This window comes from Synchiropus splendidus, chromosome 9 (genome assembly GCF_027744825.2).
Source record: "Synchiropus splendidus isolate RoL2022-P1 chromosome 9, RoL_Sspl_1.0, whole genome shotgun sequence".
Lineage (NCBI taxonomy): Eukaryota > Metazoa > Chordata > Actinopteri > Syngnathiformes > Callionymidae > Synchiropus > Synchiropus splendidus.
In genome coordinates, this window is record NC_071342.1 from 6,431,714 (window position 1) to 6,450,949 (window position 19,236).

The window sequence follows — 19,236 nt, forward strand, 5'->3', positions numbered from 1 at the left end:
GTGTCAACGAGTGAATCCCATACAGGTGTACAGTTAACCTTTTATTTATGTACAAGACAGTTTCTCTGATATGACATTGATATGCGAACACTTATCGTGGAGTGGAACTAAAAGACCAAGCTGCAACGTAATAAAAATATATGTTAAATCTGTGCGCCGAAAACAAAAACCCAGCATCGGAGAAGTTTCGGCGTGGACACAGCAGGAGGACCTGGAGCTGCAGAATGATCCCACGTGGTATCATACATTTACAGCATCGGAAATACACATTTATAAAATCATCGTTAAATTTTATCATTAAAATATTCGTAAATAAAGATAAAATTGACTTTAAAAGTTTCCATCAGCTTGGTGAGAAGAGCCGCGACGGAAAGCTGCATATTAGCGCGACCAGCCATATTTTTTTAGCGCAAACTAGCATTAGCGGATTTAGCGGCGATAAGTTGTGGTTTATGTGCGACACGTATTATGTAGAAACACTCCTTCATGTAGCAATGTAGCATCTCGTTGAAAGTCGCACGACTTGATTCCATGATAAACACACACACAATAACACAGTAGAGCATCATCATGTGCCAGAGACCATGTATACCAAGTATAAACGCAGCAGTGAGCGAGTATCCAAGGTCAAGTGTTTACATGGAGGAATAATAGCAACTGTTGACTAAAAAGCTACAGCCTGTCCAACATCACGCAACATTGCTACATGAGCCAGATCGTAACGTGAGTCATGGAATGGTTACTACAGCATGGATCACTGGAATTGTCGTGTTATTACACAATGCTTTGTCGCCTTGAATCACAAATGATTAGTGAACTACATTCCACTTCCTGTCACGTTTGAGGACATCGAACAGTGAGCACAGAAGACAACACGACGGAACACTACATTTCCCATGAGCCACTTCTGTCTCACGCAGCATCACGAGCTGCCATCTAGTGGTGAGAGATCGTGACGACATCAGGACGCAACTGAACGAGGCACTGTTGATCATTTCAAACAAAAAAAGGTCAGCATGGTTGGCGTCTGGAATCTGGGACATGCTCAAAAGAAAGTGCATCACGTCCTGGGCGAGGGAGAGGAGTGTGTAGGCACGTCACTGAACGTGGACCGCAGCGGTGGTAAAAAAAAACGAGGCCCCGCCCTGAACTCCCCAGCAGGCTAGACACCTGAGTTGTGCAGGTTTGGGATCGGGTAGAACTTGGACACTCGGCTCTGGGCGGTCGGGTTAAGGCATTCGGACTCGCCGCTCATCTTGAAGAAGACTTCCTGCTCCTGCAGCTTCCGGGTGAACTCCTCCTCCAGGGCCTACAGGGGGCAGCAGAGTCAAGCCACTGCAGACAGACGGACGGACTGGAGCAGCGTCTGGACTGTACCTTCTTCCTGGGACGCAGCTTCTCCCTCCACTCCTTCATCTCCTGCGCGTGCTCCTCGTCCAGCTCCTTCAGCTTCTGGGTCTCGTGCTCGATCAGTAGGTGGCACTTCTCGTTCTGAAAGAAACATCCAGGTGAGTCGGAGCGACAGACAACGCCGGCGACCGGAGCGTCACCTGAAGCTGCTGCAGCTCCCGGATGTTGGAGTCACACTGCAGCTGCAGGTCTCTCATCTGGTTCTCATGCTTCTGGTGCTGGTGGAGCCTCTCGTTCTTCTGCCTCTTCTCCTCCTGAGCAGCAAACTGGACCAGACGGCAGCAGACGTGACGACAGCTGAAGCGCTAAAGACGACTGAAGGAAGTCCCGCTTACCTGCTTGATCCGCTCTCGCTCCATCTCCGGCGTGATGCTGGCCGTGGCGGTGATGCGGAGGCTCTTCTTGAACATGGCCATGCGGGTCTTGGCATCGCTGCGCTGGATTTTGGGGAGGCGGACGCGCTCTTGGGTTTGTTTGTTCTTCATCTCCTCCACCAGCCGCTGGTTGTAGCGCTGCATCTGCTCCATTTCCTGTCACACAAACACACACACAGGTCAGCCCCGGCCTGCTGACTCATGGCCGTGTCTCACCTTCTCGTGTCTCTTCAGCAGCTGGTGCCTCTGCATGAAGTACTGGTCCTTCAGCTGCTGCTTCAGCTGCTGGTGCTTCTCCTGCAGGTGGCGCTCTTCCAGCTCCCACATGGCGGCTTCTCTCGCTGCACACAGGCACGTCAGAGCATGTCAGGCGCCGATCACAGTGCGGGACAAGTGGCGACTCGTCTGATCAGACAGGTGTTTTGCACGTGTCTCCCACCTCGCATCAGCTGCTGCTTGTGGTTCAGACAGTCTCGCTCGATGGTGGCGATCTCCAGCTTGTGCTGCTGAATGATCTTCTTCAGAGCTCCGTCCAGCTCCTGCTGCTGCTTCTGCAGGAACTCCTGCTCCTGGAGAGCCAGCAGAGGGGCAACAGTGAGGAGGGCGAGACTGATGCGCGGGGCGCAAACCACAAACACCAACACAAGCCATCACACCACTGCATGAGAATTCACTGGAGTCAGGAGGAGAGCAACAGGAGTGAAGAGAGAAGTGTGAGACGACACCGATGACACTTTTTCAACAGTCAAAATCCTGAGTTCACGTCGGAAAGAATGGAACAGTGAAAGTGCGGCTGACACGTCGACCCAGAGCAGCAACACCTGAAACACATGACCATCTGATTCCACTACCGACACAAGCATGGGGGCCGAACTTGAGCTGATAACTTCCATTACATTGTCATGTGTAGGAGTCTCCTGGCACCTCAGCGAGTTCAAGTCCTTGGGTTCTGCACTGCCAAGCACCCTTGTGATCACATGACCAATGTAAAGGCAGTTTTTTTTTTTTGAGAATCCAGGATCTATATCTTTCAGAGCACTGATTCTAAACCAAAGGGTCGGAGGGGCCCATGGTTGGGACTCTAAAAGTTTTCTTGTTTTACACCTTTGGGCCGTGAGACGCTCTGTTCTCATACAGTAGCCACATATGGTGGCAGTCGTGTATCAATGAATTGACTTGACAGCTGCAAATCTTTGATAGTTAACAACCATGGAGAAGTTCTTGAAACGGAAAAAATGATCAAGAAAGTGATGCCGCCCCATACAACAGTAAACACTGTTCATGAAAGCACCTGTTGAAGCAGTTTTGAAAATGAATTAGAACATTTTATGGCGATAGTTTTATATGCATTCACTTATATCTTCTTTGGAAAATAAAATACATTCTTTTTATTTGATGATATTTAGACACGGTTTTATTACATTTATTTTATTCAGAATTGTATTCCGTTTTTTCTACTGTTCTCAACAGTTTGAATCCAAGTATGCAGTTTGCAAGTGCATTTTTGTTTCTTCAGTAAATTTGATGAATATGACTTGCAACTGGTTAACTGGTTGGCCTGAAATGAGTCAAAACCAGAGAGTTAGAGACCACCATCAAGAATACGGTGCCACAGGGGCGGGGCCTCCGACCGTCACTGTTTGGTCTCAAGTGATTCAGTTCTATTACCTCAGTATAAGTTTGTATGTCTGCTGAAGGTCTCAGTTACAACAACCTTTCAATCTAATACAACGTAAAAGCAGTTTTTTCTGAGTAAAACTCAAGGCTCTGGTGCCAAGTCCAGCTCACGAGTTTTAAGGCTGGCTGGAATCTTAAATAAATACTAATTTAATGATGACCAAAAACTACATGCCTGTTGATATCAATACCTTCAAAGATCATGGTGGTGAAGGTTTGCCATTGGACGGGCTGTTTTCATAAATGGATTTGACAACTTGTAAAAGTTTAATGTTGATAGAAGGGAATTTGATGTTAAAAGGGAAGCATGCATGGGTGTTGGACCATGTATGTATTCTGCAACATAACTTCAGATTACATAACTTCCTATTGACGGACTGACAATGCATGTACATTTGCTGGTCCAGGTCTGTGTGTGACACCCCTGGATGAAAGACACATGACTACCGGCAAAACCTTTGTGATGAAGTAAAGACTGCAAACTGTTTACTGACTATTTACATCTGCTTTTCAACTCTTCAACCCGGTGAGAGTGCACAGGACTGTTTTTTTTATGGACACATGAGCTTGACTAGCGAGAGAACAGCTGAGAAGAGACGAGCACGGCACAGCACGGCAACACTTAAAAGAAACACGGCACCCAGGACCACATGGCTCCTTCGACTGAAACGCCACAAACATCCTGCACATGTCTGGTTACAAAACAAAAAAAACATGGTGGTGTGAGGGGATGATGGGAAGAGACTTACATCCTGCATCTGAGCGTTGAAGAGTGCACATGAGGACAACTGAAAAGACTGAATCATAACCTGGGCCACTGCCTGCGGGGAAGAGCACACACTCGCCCTGATCAGAGCACACAGCAGGCTGAGGGTGTCACACACACTTGACATAAGAGGGCGCCTGTTTCCATCTGAACGGGACGCTGGTGAGTTTGAGTCGTGCAGCGCATTCGAAATGTCACGAGGAACTCCATCAGTTGTTGTTAATATTCATGCCTGGAAGCCAATTCGGGCAAAGCCTGCAGTTCTCATGCGGCTGTTGCGTCGTTCCTTACAAGAACAGAGGTTTTCACATTTGAAACAAAGGCAGAGTCCGCCGCCACTCACGTCACAGAAGGAGGTTTGGTTTGTAAAGTAGGATTGCAAAACTGCTGAGCCTGATTTCTCCAGTAACACTCCAGGGAGTGACGACAAAAACAGCCGTTGTTGGTCTTTGGCTCGACAAAAGAAGGGAGTAAAGACAGAGTGAAAGTGAGAGAGTCAGTGTCTCTACAGGAGATGGTTTACCTCAGCGGTTTTAAGGAGCGACAGGTCTTCCTTTAAACGCTTCATGAGCTCTTTTCTCATGTGTTTGGGGGACTGCTCGACCTCCTGTTTGGCCTAGAGTGGGGATTTTTTTTTTCACGTTTATTACTGAAAATCAGAGAGGGATTTACTATCATGCACGGCCCAATTGGAGAGGACAGGAACCCAGAATTGGACCACATGCTCGACACCCGTCAGAACATGTCGAGGGTTGATTGATGATAAGCAGGGCTGCACAATATTACTCCACGCATGTGGAGCATAAGGAGCATAAAGACCTATGTTTTTATATATTTTCTCTTCTTTAGTTGTATTTGATGTTGGGCTGGGACTTAAACTAAAACTAAACCTTTCACAGGGAGCATTTTCAGTGCACTACATTATACAATGTGATGTCATAATCAAAATTGAAGTATAAGAAACATCACAACGGAAGCAAAATAAATAAATAAAATAATAAAAAAAAAGAATTAAAAACTAAGAAATAAAAAAATGAATTTGAATTAATTTATTTATGAATCCCAACTCTTGTTTTAAATTAAGACTGTAACAATATGGAATGCAATAAGTACAATTTCATGCTTAAAAATAATAATTTCATAAACCATTTAATATTATTCCAAAACGTTTTGCTAAGAAGGGTTTTAATATTAATAAAAACATTTTGATTTTATAAATAATGAATATTAGAAATAATAAACTGGTGTTAAATGAAAGCCGACGAACAACACAACATATTTCACTGCTATAAACAATATATTGTAAGACGAAGCGATGAACAACACAATCGACAATTAACTTTGTAGTGCTTTCTGGTGTTCGTCTTAAGTGAAACCAGAGCTGTGTGTAGTTCAAAAATTAAACTGATAATAATTCATGTCTCATAAAATAAATATGGATGTTTCATGAAAAATGGAAAAAGGCGTCTATTTCAGTCGGTTATTATATAATACAGGAAGGAACGACAAGGGGAAAAAATGTTTTGTAAGAACCACTGCAGTCTGGCACTATCGTAGTGAATAAATACAGCTGCAGATGGTTCAAATCTACTATTAATGTTCTTTTTAAATACTAGTCAAATCAGGTCTACAGTTCTTGATACTGTGCAGCCCTGCCAGAGGTAAAAGATGAATAGCTCCACCGCAATTGTTTCAAGTCCACCAGCCATGGAGAGGATTATTTGCACTGACGCTGAGAGCAGAGTGACTGGTCTGGAATTGCCTGGCAGCCCAACCTGACAGGTTGTAAACGCCTTTGAATGCTGACACAGTCGTTGTCAATCACTCTGCTGTCTGCCTCAAAGTGACACCCCAAAAAAGCACCTGACACCTCTTGATTAATCTGTTCAAAATCGTCCGCTTGCAAAGCCACCTCACACACTCACACGGGAGACACGGTTAGGTCAAAAACACGGAATAGCTCAAATACAAAACGCGGATTTGCATTGCCAAAGTGATTGGGCTGCCATATAATGCTGCGACAGATGAAAGCAAGAGGTTGAGAACAGTGTGTGAAGGAAACATGATGTAAACTGTCACTGATACTTTAGCCATGATATGGTCTGGGTTTCGAGTGTTATCTGAGGATGCTGTGTAATGAATCTGTGTTCTGTTATCGAAAGAAGGTTATTATTGTTAAACGACGAGGTCCCTGAAAGCACCAGTGTGGGTGTTCTCTCCATGAATGAAATTGCAGTTGGCGGTTTTGACTCTGAGATGAATATCATGAGTGTTATTAAGTACATTTCCACATCAGCAACATGTGTTCTTGCACTCTACTTATGAATGCAGTTGAACTCAGTGGCTTCTAGAAGCAGCTTGAGTCATCGCTCCATGCTGAATGCCGGAACCCACGTGACGCACTGAATCATGGCTACCACAAACACATTTCCTTCCAACACATCTCTCTGATAGTTTCGTGCAAACACATCCAAAACGCCCTGAAAATGACCCAGAGAAAGCAGGAAGGACAAGGCCACGACAACCTGCTGGCACCATTTTCTGTTATCAGCAAGAACAACAAGCTCAGCAGCACAACGAAGAATCATGGAAACAAAAAGCACGTGCTGTCATCAGCACTAGAGAAGCAGTAGAGTCCCCCATAAACATAAAAAATGCCACAGACAAGATGGAACCCATGCAGCTGATTATCGCTCTGCGCAGCAGCAGCTGAGCCCCCGCAATCACCTCCCCCCCAACACTTCAGCAGAAGATGATCGTGTCTTCCGGGCAGTACCTCTTTTTTCCGATTCTTCAGCATATTCTGGAACTTGGACAGCTCCTTGTCTTGGTCCCCTTTGATACGTTTGGCTTCATCCCTGAGTCGACTGGTGTGATCCTGCTCCAGACGCTCGATGGTCTGCTTCTGCTTCTTCTCCAGGTTCTCCACCTCTTGATCATACTGTCTTTTCTTGGCCTGGAAACAACATTCATCACATGTATTTCTCCAACATCATGAGGGTTTGCCAGCCCCAGCCTCAGCCTCCCCGACCTTAACCCATCTTCATCATTGTCACTAGTCTGACCTATCCTCTTCATGTCCCTAACCATGTTTCCACCTGAGCTCTCCTTCTGACACCCTCATTTCCAATCATGTCCTGTCACTCCCAGTGGAGACCTGAGCATCTCCATCTGTTCTACCCTTCCTCTTCACCTCTTTTAATCTCCGCCCATCACAGTAGGTGACTGATCCCAAATACTTGAACTCATCTGGTTTTTCACTTCCTCTACCCCTCACGAGGCCTCCTGCCTCTCTCCCTCTCTCATTCACAAACACACATATTCTATGCAGCTTTTATTGACCATCATTCCTCTTCTTTCCATCACACACACCAGCAACCCTCATGGTCTATCACCTATCTCCTACTCTCACTTTCACTCTGTGAGCACACCTGTCTCACTATTGTCATACATCTCCTGTGCAACCCTCACATACTGCTGAGATGCTCCTGGCTTCCTTATACAGTACATCACTCACCCCATCCACAAAGACACAGTCCGACTCCACCTGCCGTTCTCTATCACAAACCCAGAGCTGCGGTGAACTCAATTGACAGAAACCAAACCGCATTCCAGTTCCCTCTAAGCCTGGACTCAATAACTCTTCACCACATTGTCACACCTGACTCATCAACATAATCCCCAAAAGTTGCCATGAAGCTGAGAATCCCCTTTGATCTGAAACATCTGCATATGAAAAGGGCATAAACACAGTTAAATTTCATGATGTCTTGCTTCTATTTCAACGCTTCAGATGTCACCTACTCTGAACACACTTCTGAGGAGCAAAACCATGAGTAAGAGCAACTATAAGTCTCATCTTGTAAGCAAAATATTGAACACATTTGTTTTTTATTTAGTCATACTTCATTTAGTGGAAAAAAGAAAACAAAAAATTGCATCATTTCAATACAGTACATTCACACCAAATGCCACTTGGCCACACTTGTCGCCATAATCGCACCCAGGTAGTCGCTAGTGTTTACAGGTGTTGCCAGAAACATGTCACTTGAAATGTACTGAAGGTGTGACCTTGTTACCCCACACCTGGCCCATATTGTAGCCTGACAATCTATCGCACATCACCATGTAAATCAAGCGCTAAATCACGTTTGGTGTGAACATATATTTTGATACAACAGTGAGCTACTGATCTCCAGTAATACTTTTCAACAGCAGGGAGAAACTAATTTCCCTATGTTTTGATTAATCATCTCATGACAGTTTCAGTATTTCATTGCCCCGTAACTATAAATGATTACCTCCGTTGAAGTGGTGCCAAATGTGTAAAGTAAAACGGCAGCCGTTAGTGAAGCACAGCCCTGCAGTGTATTTGTATCGCCCGTTGTTTCCAGGCCTGACTGAAACAAAAGTGTGGTATGAAACTGGCACAGTGACTCACAGTGGTTTCCTGTTCAAAGCGCCGATAGATCTGCTCTCTCTGCTGCTGCAGCTTGTTGCTGAGCTGTTGCTGCGCTCGCTGCTCCTCTTTCTGCAGGAGGCGCAGCTCTCTCAGCTCCTGCCGCCTGCAGCCAAAGTCATGATTACAACACACAATCCAAAACCTGTATTTATGCTCGGGCACAACTGCTCTTCATAAGACAATGCAGGGTCGAGCCTGTTTGGTAATCCACAATGGGATACTTTAAAAGGCAAAAAAATCAGGGAACTTTCTTTTACTTGGGTAAGGGAGATTTCCAACCAACTTACCTCAGGAACCGCATTTCCTCATTTTTGGCATCGTTGTCGGTCACAATCTTCGACGTGGTCACGCTGACTTCAACTCCGTCCACCATGAACTTACGAGTTTTCTTCAGGGTCTTCTTGTGGCGCTTGGATTCCTGAAAGAACATTGAAATTTTGACGCTGACACTTTTAAAAGATGAATCCTGGCAGACAGAATGGATTACCTGAACGGACACGGAGCCCCCCTCCCTGCTCTTGGACAGGAAGCTGGATATAGACAGATTGAGGTCGAGGCTGTTAGTATCAGTGGCCGAGCTGCTGAGAGAGTCAGAGTCTTTCTCAACATCGCGCTTCGTCACAGCAGGACTTTCCTGCTCTGTCTTGGTGTCTGATTCACTGCCCGCTGCAGATATGTCCTCTCGGATCGTGCTCTCCTCAGCACACTTCTCATCTTCCTTCACAGGGGCATCAGGAGTGGGAAGCACTTCATCCGAATCCTCTTTGGCTTCATCACAAACTCCATTTGTGGATTCAGTTGGAAGTTGATCAGAAACAGCCTCCTCCTCCTTGGCCTGATTCTCTGGTGTCGACTCTGACTTTTCGTCAGTCATCCCACTTGGCTGGTCAGCGTCAGTGTCCACCTTGATGGCTAAACACTCGCCTGGCTTCTCTTCGATCTCTCCATTGATCTTCACTTCTTTACTATCAACTTCCTTCGATTCAGATTCCTTTTCATCAGTGACTGTATCTACATCTGCACCATTAGTAGTTTCTGAAACCACTTCATCTTTCTCCTCTTGTTCTGATAGGGACTTCTCTGATTCCTTCTCTGGCTCCTCCGCTGTTTCTTCAGTTTCAGGCTCCTGCACATTTGTCGCACTCATTTCTTCCGCCGATGCAACCGCCTCCTGTGTCTCATCTTCCTTGTTTTCTTCATCTGCAGCAGGTTTTGGGGACATGTTGGGAATGGATTCAGCGTTTTCACCGTTTTCTTGTATAGTGTCAGTAGGAGAGACCAAATCTTTGGGAGACTCGATCAGCCCTGAGGCTAGGTCTTCATTACTGGCGTCAGACACCTCGTTGAGTTTCTGCTCCTCGTTCTTGTCTATTTCACTCGTGCCCAGGCCTTCATCAGAGAGCTTATCAGAGATAATGTCCTCGGCAGGCTCGGCTTCTGTCTTCTCTGTGACGGACTCAAGCGTGGAGGCGGGTGCCGGAACCTTGTCGTCCTCTGAACTGGTCACGCTTGTGTCCGATGGTGCCCGCTTGTATCCGGGAGCAGTCTGATCCAGTAAACACAGTTAAGGAAACATCTCAAAAATAACATTCTTCAACAATCATTTCACTCACAAGAGGTGTTTCCGGCTCCTCTTCGTCTTCCTCTTCCTTACTGTCCTCGATCTCCTCAGTGACTTCAGCTTTGGCCTCCGCTATGAGCTCTCGGAGAGGCTTGCTGTCTGTTACGCTGGTGACAAACGGATGCTGAGAAGACAAGGACCAAGCAGTGAAACCTCGCGTCTCAGCAGGAAAACACCTCCAGATGAAAGCTAGGCTAAAATGCAGACCTGGTCAATGAGGGGCCACATGAGGTCCTTTGACTTTATTCATCTGGCCATCATGAGGTCAGCCCATAAAGCTATTATTTTTTTTAGTAATTACCAGTTCAACTCCAAATATATCATGTTCAAATGTGAAGGGTTAACTTTTGTTCTTCTTTTCATTCGAGCTTGTTGCGTTTATGCCTTACCTTCAAATCAAAATGAAAGATTATTGGAAAAAAGGAATTTAAGCTATTTACATTACATTTATGATATGTGAATAACAAATATGAATATTCTGAAGGTTTTATTTGCTTGTTTTATATTTTGTTTTTATTTTTTTCCTCATCATTTTGAATTGAGGCTTTGTCTTTGTCCTTTCTCTCTCACGTGATGTTTTTTTACGTTCTTTTTTCTAGCATCCTATCTCTTTTTTACTGTCATTCGTATCATATTTTTTCATCCTTACATCTCTTTCTTTCTTGCTTTCTGGGTGGTTCATCCATTAATGTATTTCTACTTTATTTTCCAATAAATGCCATTAGGTTACGATATAATTTTTTTCATATAGCGACAAAAGGACAAAGTTGACGTGAGCGTTATACCTGTAGAAGTTGTGCCGTGCTCCATCGATTGTCCACGTTCTTATCTAGAGCTTTTCGCAGGAAGTCATTGAACTCAGGTGACCTTGGAGAAAATATCAGGAATGAATAGTCAGGTTTATGTGATGAAACTCACACTCACCAGTATCTAACGAGGGCAGCCATCTAAACCAGTGCCTCTCAAAGTATAGAGTGCAATGATACAGTGGGAAGAAGGTGAAACAATGCATTAAATGTAGGGTAGCAAGCAAAACATTTCAGAATTTTCGTGTATTTCACTTGTAAAAGAAAGAAATGTAATTTGTTCCACAACAAAGCTTATACACTGAGACCATATTTCTAACATATTAACATTATTCAAACAGAAAAACAATGGCAAGACACATTATAAGGTGCGTGCGTGAGTGCATGTGTTTAATGTGTGTAAAGGGGAGGAGTGAGGCAAAAACAGTCTGGGAACCACTGATCTAAACATTCCGCAGCCATCTAACTCATTATCACCGGCTCACCATCGAGATGGCTGCATTAGAGTGGGCGGCTCAGACTTGGCTATTTTCAGCAGCACCCTCATGGGATTCATCTCATGGTTGGGTGGCTCAATTTGGGCCAGCTCTATCAGGGTGACCCCGAGGGACCATATGTCGGCCTTGTAATCGTACGGGCGGTCCTTAGAAGTCTCACACATCACAACCTCTGGTGCCATCCTGCATGAGAAGAAGTGAGAAGCACTGCGATTTGCTGACAGAGAAAAGCCTCTGGCTTATCGACAATATTCCGACAGCAAGTTGTTAACACTTGTATTTGCAGTACTGTATGACTCACCAGTACGGAGTGCCGATGAATGAATCTCGCCTTTGTAACGTCTTGGTATTTTTAGCTGACACCCCAAAATCAGCTGAAATGGGACATGAATACAATTTATGTAAATACTGCAGTCTGAAATAATGCTAGTGCCATCATAATAATGACGTTTATCAGACATTTTGCATCAGTTTCACATAAAATAACTATAGCAATAAGCTGTTATACCTATATATCTGTTGAAGCATATTGTTCATTCTGCATGTTTCTGAAAAAAATGTGTCGTAAAACTAAGATTCAGCTGAAACAGAATACCTACCTGATAGATATATGTCTTGCTTGATCCTAAGAAACCATATATCAAAATACATCATCACCACTTGATAATTATTGTTTGCCAGGTTCCTCGGTGACTGGTAGCCCACAGAGAGTGATTCATCAGGGAAACAATAGCTATGGATTTCACAGTTGCAACACTTTAAAATGTTACACAACACTTTGCATCAGCGATGCCGGCACATAGGAAAAGTACAAAAATACAATTCCCCTTTGGGGACGAAGAAACTCAGTCCAGCAAACTGGCGCAGAGAATGACTCATTTTAATGTGGAAATAAGCAAACAGAAGAGTTGGGCACATGCCACTGCTGTCCCCAGAGGTCACTGGGCTCAGATGGTTTTAATGAAGGCAAAGATGGACTCCGCTAATTAGCTTTAAAAGCCTATTAGTGTTACAGCCCTGCAGGCAGCTTTAGTGTCCACAGAGGACAGTCAACAGTGAATCAGCTGAAGTTATACAGCACATTAAATAAGCAGATAAATAAACAGGTACCTAGCTTCACATCTCCTTCCAGAGAGAGTAGGATGTTTCCAGCTTTGAGGTCTCTGTGGATGACTTTGCTGTCATGCAGGTAGCTCAAGGCCTCCAGGGTCTGCCTGCACACCACACGGATCTGGGGCTCAGTCAGGGGTCTCTCCAGTTCTGCAGCAGAAAACCACTGAGTCAGACTTTCTAAAAGATCAGGCGGTCACAAGTTGAGCTAAGTTAACAGATCTCGGTTGCCAATGGTGACTAAACAACGACACTCCACCCTTGCAAACGCCAGCGTGCATGACTGGAAGTCTGGTGGAGGACATTTGCTATGGCTGAGTCACATTGTAGAGCAGAACACAAGCTTGAATTCTCAATCATATCAAGACTACGAATACAGAGAAAGGAAAAAGACATTTATAACACTCATTATCCCAACTAATTACCATGCTCTTCGCAATAAAGTCAATAATACACATGCTCTACTAGGGGCATTGCTGCTTCTAAGCAACGTAGTTTACAAAAAGGGTGTCAAACCAAACCTCAAACCTCAAAGGGCTGCAATGGGAGCAGAGGTCACCAATCAGGTGTCTTGTAGTCAGTTGATTGTGCTGTGGCCCCTTTGTGGATCAGGGGGCTTGGTTTACATAACTGTGAATATTGTGTCAAGTAAAAATATCGCTCGTAAATTTTGCAAGTAAAACCTGTGTTCCTCAAGAGGGATTGTGTTTGTGTGGCTAATATAGAACACGCACAACACAATTTATACAACCTGTACCAAACAACGTTAAAAATCATCTTCAAGTGGGAGCCACTGGTCGTCGAAGATTGTCATTGCTGTTGTCCCATGTGGGTCACGTTATATCGATGCAGCAGTTGTGATGGTGGTTGGTGTGGTGAAATGTCTGCATTTTAAGTGTGAGCAAGAATTTGTGATTACAGCATTCACAGCAAAAAATTACGGACAAGAGTCTTGAAACCCAAATCTAATCCCGCATTGATCTCAGGGTACAAGCTTCTTTAGGTCTTTAGTCTTTAGGGTCTCACTGCCACATCTTGCTCTACATTTATATGCCTCAAACCTCAACAATCAAACTTCCTTGCCTTCCTAGAGTGAAGTCTACAAAGAAGTACATTCTCACCTAAAATTCAATCCTGTGAGCAAAACATTTATATGATTTGATTGAACACGTCCAACCTGATGACAACACTTTGCCCCTTCAGCACACATGATTGGAAATCTGTAAGAGGACGTGTGTTATGGTTCAGGCACATGGTTCACCTCTCAGTCATAATCCTTCACACATGATGAGTGAAAGAGTGTTTCTTTAGCCTCCCGAATAAGAAAAAGGAGGGTTTTCCAACAAGGCAAACGTGAAATATGAGTAACAGTAATTACACTTCAGCAATGGCTTAACCAAATGGGGAGAAGCGGAAAAAAAGAGGCAGTGGCATGGAACATAAAGGGCTGGATCATGGAGCCGGCACAACTTCCAGAGATTTTTTTTTTGGTTCCATCAAACTTACCAAGCATGATGGCATCCACTGCGCCACCCGCACAGAACTCAATGAGAATCTGCAACAGCAAATGGAAGAAATTAAAACCATATGTCGACTCCAGTGTAGTAGCAGTTGAATACGGCAAAAAGAGAACACATCTGCAGTTTTAAGGAAATGGGCACACAATGAATGTTTAACTGATGCACAAATGTATGTGCTTAAAGTTAGAAAAAGCAATGATTTTATCATACTGTTTTTTTTCAAATTTTCAAATAATCACCCAAAACTGATGATGCAACCGAGAAACAAGCGGTTGGAGAATATTAACACTCAGAGAGTGCAGACCTCGGCCAGGAGGATGCACAATTCTGCTCACACAACACACATATGCACGGTAGGAGGAATAAGGGGAGCTTGTGCTGCAGTTTCCTCTCAACCAAATTTGTGGATCCAGATGGTTATCCAGAACAGTAAAACACCTTGATGGCGTCCACTGTTTTTCACAGTAACTTTGCAGAGGATGATTTCTCTTTTAGTTGTAGGCTTCCTAGAAGTCGTGTTCCTTTGCGGATCAAATCTCCGTGGTGTGGATGAGCACTGCTAACTTAGGCCTTAAGGATGGAGATGGAGATGGACCACAGAAGCTAAGTTAGGTTAGTTTGCAGCATATTTATTTCAATACACTTCTACAAAATAACACTTTGACGCTTCATGTTACTCTTGAAAAAGTGAAAAAATGAATTTGCAACAGTACACCAATAGTAGACGAAATACCAGTGTGCAACAGTTTCATTTTATTGCTATTGTGCATGGGGTGTGAGGGCCCGCAGAAAAAAAATAAAGCCTGCTATGAAATCAACCTTGCTTGACCATGCTGATGAAATTTAAGCAATTATATTGGATATTGGATTGTCAGCGTGTTTCCAAGAAGCCCCTGGTGTCAAATGATTGTTAAAAATCAATCTAAGCTATCAGAAACCACTGCTGTCAACATGCTGGACTTATAACAAATAGAAATGACACATACTTTTACTGCCAACCTAAAAATGAAATAAACAAATATAATGCAGAAAACAGTTTGGGTCCAATCTGGAACAGCAATTGTTCGAAGGCAAACACAGTATAAATTAAGTAACAGTAAGCATTCTAAATTACTACGCAGTTTATTAACTCTGCAAAGTAAAGAAACATTTATCATGTGGCTAAATACAAGCCCACAGAGACTTCTGCATGCAGCTCTGAATTATTTACACGCACTTTCTCCAGCCTCCAAAAGCCCTCCATTATCTACTATAGATGTGGCCAGTCCACAAGAGAGGGTCACATGACACCACCTGCTAAGACTTGAAGGATGGGAGAGGCCAGTTCTAGCTCCCTGGGAGAGACACATGAACATGATGCACTTTAAAACCTGGCTAGACTAAGTGAATTCAATTTGATTAGTGAATTCAAGTTAAAAGGGGGAAGTAAGAGATTCAAGCATTTTATAGTTGCGCAACATTTGCGTGTCTATCAATGCCATCGCACTGGCAACATACCGACACTACACACTGTTTTAAGGAAACTATTTACTTTAGAATGTGATTTAAACACTGTGTTCTACCAGGCTGCGTCTGTATCAGACAGCAGAGTAGAACAAAAAAGGTTGTAAATCGTTCATGGTAGTGCGTGACTGGTTGGCAGCCCATGTCGCTGCAAATTCAAATCACAAGCACGAGGAAGAAAAAAAAAGTTACATCACCCACAAGTGCGCACTTACCCACAGCTTCCCTTCAAAGTAAAAGGCATCCAGCAGTTTAACGATGTGGTGATGGTTACAGGAGGCAAGGATATCTATCTCGACCATGTAGTCTTCCAACTCATCTTCTGTTTTTGTGTCGATGACTTTGGCTGCAGCAAGCGTCCCGTTTTGCTTGTTTTGTGCCTTGCAAAACAACAATCATAGGAAATGTGATGTTGGCTCTCACAATACATATTTATTAGAACAATGTAGGAGAACTAGAACACTCATCTTGATTTATCGTGAGAGCAGCAGTGTTACTGTTGTGTAACGCTAGACAGCAGATCATTTCACGATAGTTTAGCTAGCAGTAGTTTCGTAAATAATGGAGAACATAATGAAGGCTGTTGTTTGACATAACTTCCTGTAAAGCCTTCGCCATCTCCTATCAGGTCAAACACAGGTCTGTTTCAGCAACTCTAACTCGCTTCCTCTTTCCTCTCTTTCCTGTACCCATCAAACACCTACTTCAAGGTCAAAAACGGGAGTGAAAAACGAGATTACAGCTGCTTAATGAAGTAGTTAGGGTTCTCTTCCTAGGATGATGTCAAAAGAAAACTTACAATGAACTATATTTGTCAGAGAAAACAAAATGTAATAATAATTTTATGAGAACAATAAAAGTCCTATTTTTTTCTTTTGTTAAGACCCAATATGAGGAAAAAGTTCAAACATGAAAGACTGCATTTTCTAACAGACAATTTATACATGAGGAGAAAAAGCATGGATACAATAAATGGCATTTGCTATGTAATTTTGTCATTCAGTCATCTGTGTGTAGGTGGGATTTGAAGAAGCATGCATTATAGAAGCAGCTTTGACGGTGCATTCAAAGAGAATCAGATGTCTGTAGAAATGGAGGCACATTGAACAAATTGTAGGAGGGGGAAATGTCAGTGTTAATGTGTAGGACGAACCTTTCAGGTTTCTGGGCAGAGTTAAACGGAAAATAAAAGGGCGGGAGCGATGGGCTGACTAGCGTCAAGTACGTCATCTACCATGTGTACTCTTTGGACCTGGCACACAGACACACACCCTGTCCTCTGCTCTTTGTAGTGTCAGACGTCAGTTTATTTGTTTTTGACTCTCCTACCATCAAAGTCAGTATTTGTCCGTAAGTATAAGAAAACTGATGTGATCTGACTCTCAATTAAATAAATTCTCTCATAAAAGGTAGAAACAATAACATGCTGAAATCACAGCTAATCTTGGCGGACAATACATGGAGATCACATCCTGCAAAACCCGGGAGTGCACTCCCTGATGTGTTCAGAGGAAACTAGTATTCCATATTATTCATATAAGTGGGTCATAATGAGAGAGCTCAGGGAAGACAAAAGCAGGTCCAATTCGTTGGATACAGTATTTCTGAATTAAGTGTTGCTGAGAAAGAACATTTCCAACAAAACAAGTGATAGGTCTGATCATGCAACATGGACTACCTGAAGTCATAAAACCGTAATCTAATGTGAAGGAATTGTTTCCTGCGTTATAGCCAGAAATAGCAAAGGTCTGTGTGTGGACCATGCCAAATGTCACACATCGCTCATTTGAATAGGATTCTGATCCAAAGCAGAATTGCATATGATGCTTATTTTTTCTGACGCATGGAATGGTGTGCAAAGTATCTTGAAAGAAACTACTTTTCCAAATGGACAAACTCAGGGTAACTTCTTGTTGGTAAAAGGTAGAGCCGAATTACTGTCATCAACCCTAATACTATGAACATGTCGACATGGCATGTTAATAAGAGGATTAAAGGAATGATTATGATAATCATTATGAATTTATAACCATCAGCCAACAAGTGTATTAGAACCAAAGATGGCTGATGGTTGAAGCTTTGAAGTCAAGTAATAAAGGGAAGTGTTATGAGCCCATGAAATTAAGTGCCACACAGTTGAGGCCATGTTTATTTAGAGGAATTATAACCACACCTTTACTGGAACCGAGAGTAACAATACAGCGACTAATGAAAAGAAAGCAGGGCGTCAAGGATTTGGATTCGTCACACTTCACGTCGGTCAAATACAACAAACCCACCAGCAGACACCGAGATTCATCAATTATTTACCTTAAATACTTTCCCAAAGGCTCCATCTCCAAGTTCTCCAATGATCTCCCAAAATTCCTCGGGGTTCACGTCTCTGTGTACATGTTCGTACTGCTTCTTCTTCCTATCAGGCCCAAGCTTAAATATCTTGCGAAAATTGAAAAAGGACATGTTTTCCTCTGATACAGTTCCGCCGAGAAACGTAGCGGGTCCTCCTGACTGGGAGCTATCGAAATGACATAACGCGTGCTGGTAACGAAGGTGCTAATGTCGCCATTCGACTCTCTGGACGTCAATATTAACTTGACGGCAGTTATTACCAGTCATACCGCAGCTAGCGATGCTCGGAGGGCCAGTAAGTAGTTCGTCAAATCCACCCTGTCCGCGTCGGACTACAAGAAATTAAATCTTACTAACAAACGACGTAGTTTACACCGAACTAATGTTTTAGCATTATCAGCTAGCTTTGCAAAACAGTCAATCGGACGGAGCTCATGGCTCAGTTAGCTGACCACTGAAGTTAGCGGACCATTGTCAAGCTAGCCAAAATGTGTCTTAAAGCCGGAATATAAGGCTTCAAAATAAAACACCACATGCACTTCCTTTCAATTAATTTTTTTTTTACGACCACACATGTGTTTAATATGACATTAAAAATAAACACTTCTTATACGAGATGTTTTAAGGAGCCCATGCCATCTATTTTCTCATTTGCTGACGCACCAACATATGCGTTTTATTTTGGAAAAAGAAACCGATCCCTTTCCAGTGTGCAACTTGACGCAGCTGATTAGCTGTATCGGTTTCCTGAACCTCCTCCGACAGGACGCACTCCGCCTCTACTGCGCATGCCCGTGACGTAAACCTGAGCCACAATAAAAAGTTTGTCGCTATTTTTATTACATTAGAAAGTTTTCGACCCAGAAGTCAGTAGACGTAACAATGCAATAATTTCCTTTCACGACGAAACGAGTCATTCAGGAAATATCTTTATATTTATATTGTTTGAGAAAAAAGACAATATAAACATATATGCGACATTATCAAAACAGTCATTTGAAAATATTTTTTAAATGCGCAATGTTCTTATTCTTACCTTTGAGACGTATGAAGAACGATCTGCCATTAACCATGCCAAATTGGAGGGCACTTGGAGGTTATTTTATTGGAAGTGACAACGTTTTATTTACCATAACTAGTG

The 19,236-nt window shown here is 43.2% G+C and overlaps 1 protein-coding gene across 2 annotated transcripts; it reads right to left on the reverse strand.

Annotated features, from left to right (window-relative positions):
- Window positions 1-18: 18 nt before the first annotated feature.
- On the reverse strand, window positions 19-18,566 carry slka (STE20-like kinase a). 2 transcript variants are annotated; one of them, XM_053876087.1, is made up of 19 exons: window positions 18,057-18,566; window positions 15,962-16,126; window positions 14,230-14,278; window positions 12,724-12,873; window positions 11,915-11,987; window positions 11,602-11,796; window positions 11,096-11,177; window positions 10,303-10,434; window positions 9,177-10,235; window positions 8,977-9,107; window positions 8,669-8,792; window positions 7,004-7,183; window positions 4,751-4,843; window positions 2,224-2,353; window positions 2,001-2,125; window positions 1,746-1,940; window positions 1,551-1,676; window positions 1,378-1,491; window positions 19-1,309 (listed from the first exon to the last, which is right to left on the reverse strand). In XM_053876087.1, exons 1-19 carry the CDS (start codon window positions 18,204-18,206, stop codon window positions 1,163-1,165), a joined length of 3,420 nt encoding a protein of 1,139 aa, XP_053732062.1. In that variant the 5' UTR covers window positions 18,207-18,566; the 3' UTR covers window positions 19-1,162. The 2 variants fall into 2 exon arrangements, with proteins under 2 accessions (XP_053732062.1, XP_053732063.1); XM_053876088.1 differs by lacking the exon at window positions 4,751-4,843 and having other exon boundaries at window positions 20-1,309.
- Window positions 18,567-19,236: the final 670 nt, after the last annotated feature.

Coding starts and splice junctions, on each gene's coding strand:
- slka (XM_053876087.1), bottom strand. CDS start 18,206: ATGTCCTTTTTCAATTTTCGCAAGATATTTAAGCTTGGGCCTGATAGG. Junction 16,127..18,056: donor CCTTTGGGAAAGTATTTAAG/GTAAATAATTGA, acceptor TTGTTTTGCAAG/GCACAAAACAAGCAAAACGG. Junction 2,126..2,223: donor CAAGCAGCAGCTGATGCGAG/GTGGGAGACACG, acceptor GCCTGTGTGCAG/CGAGAGAAGCCGCCATGTGG.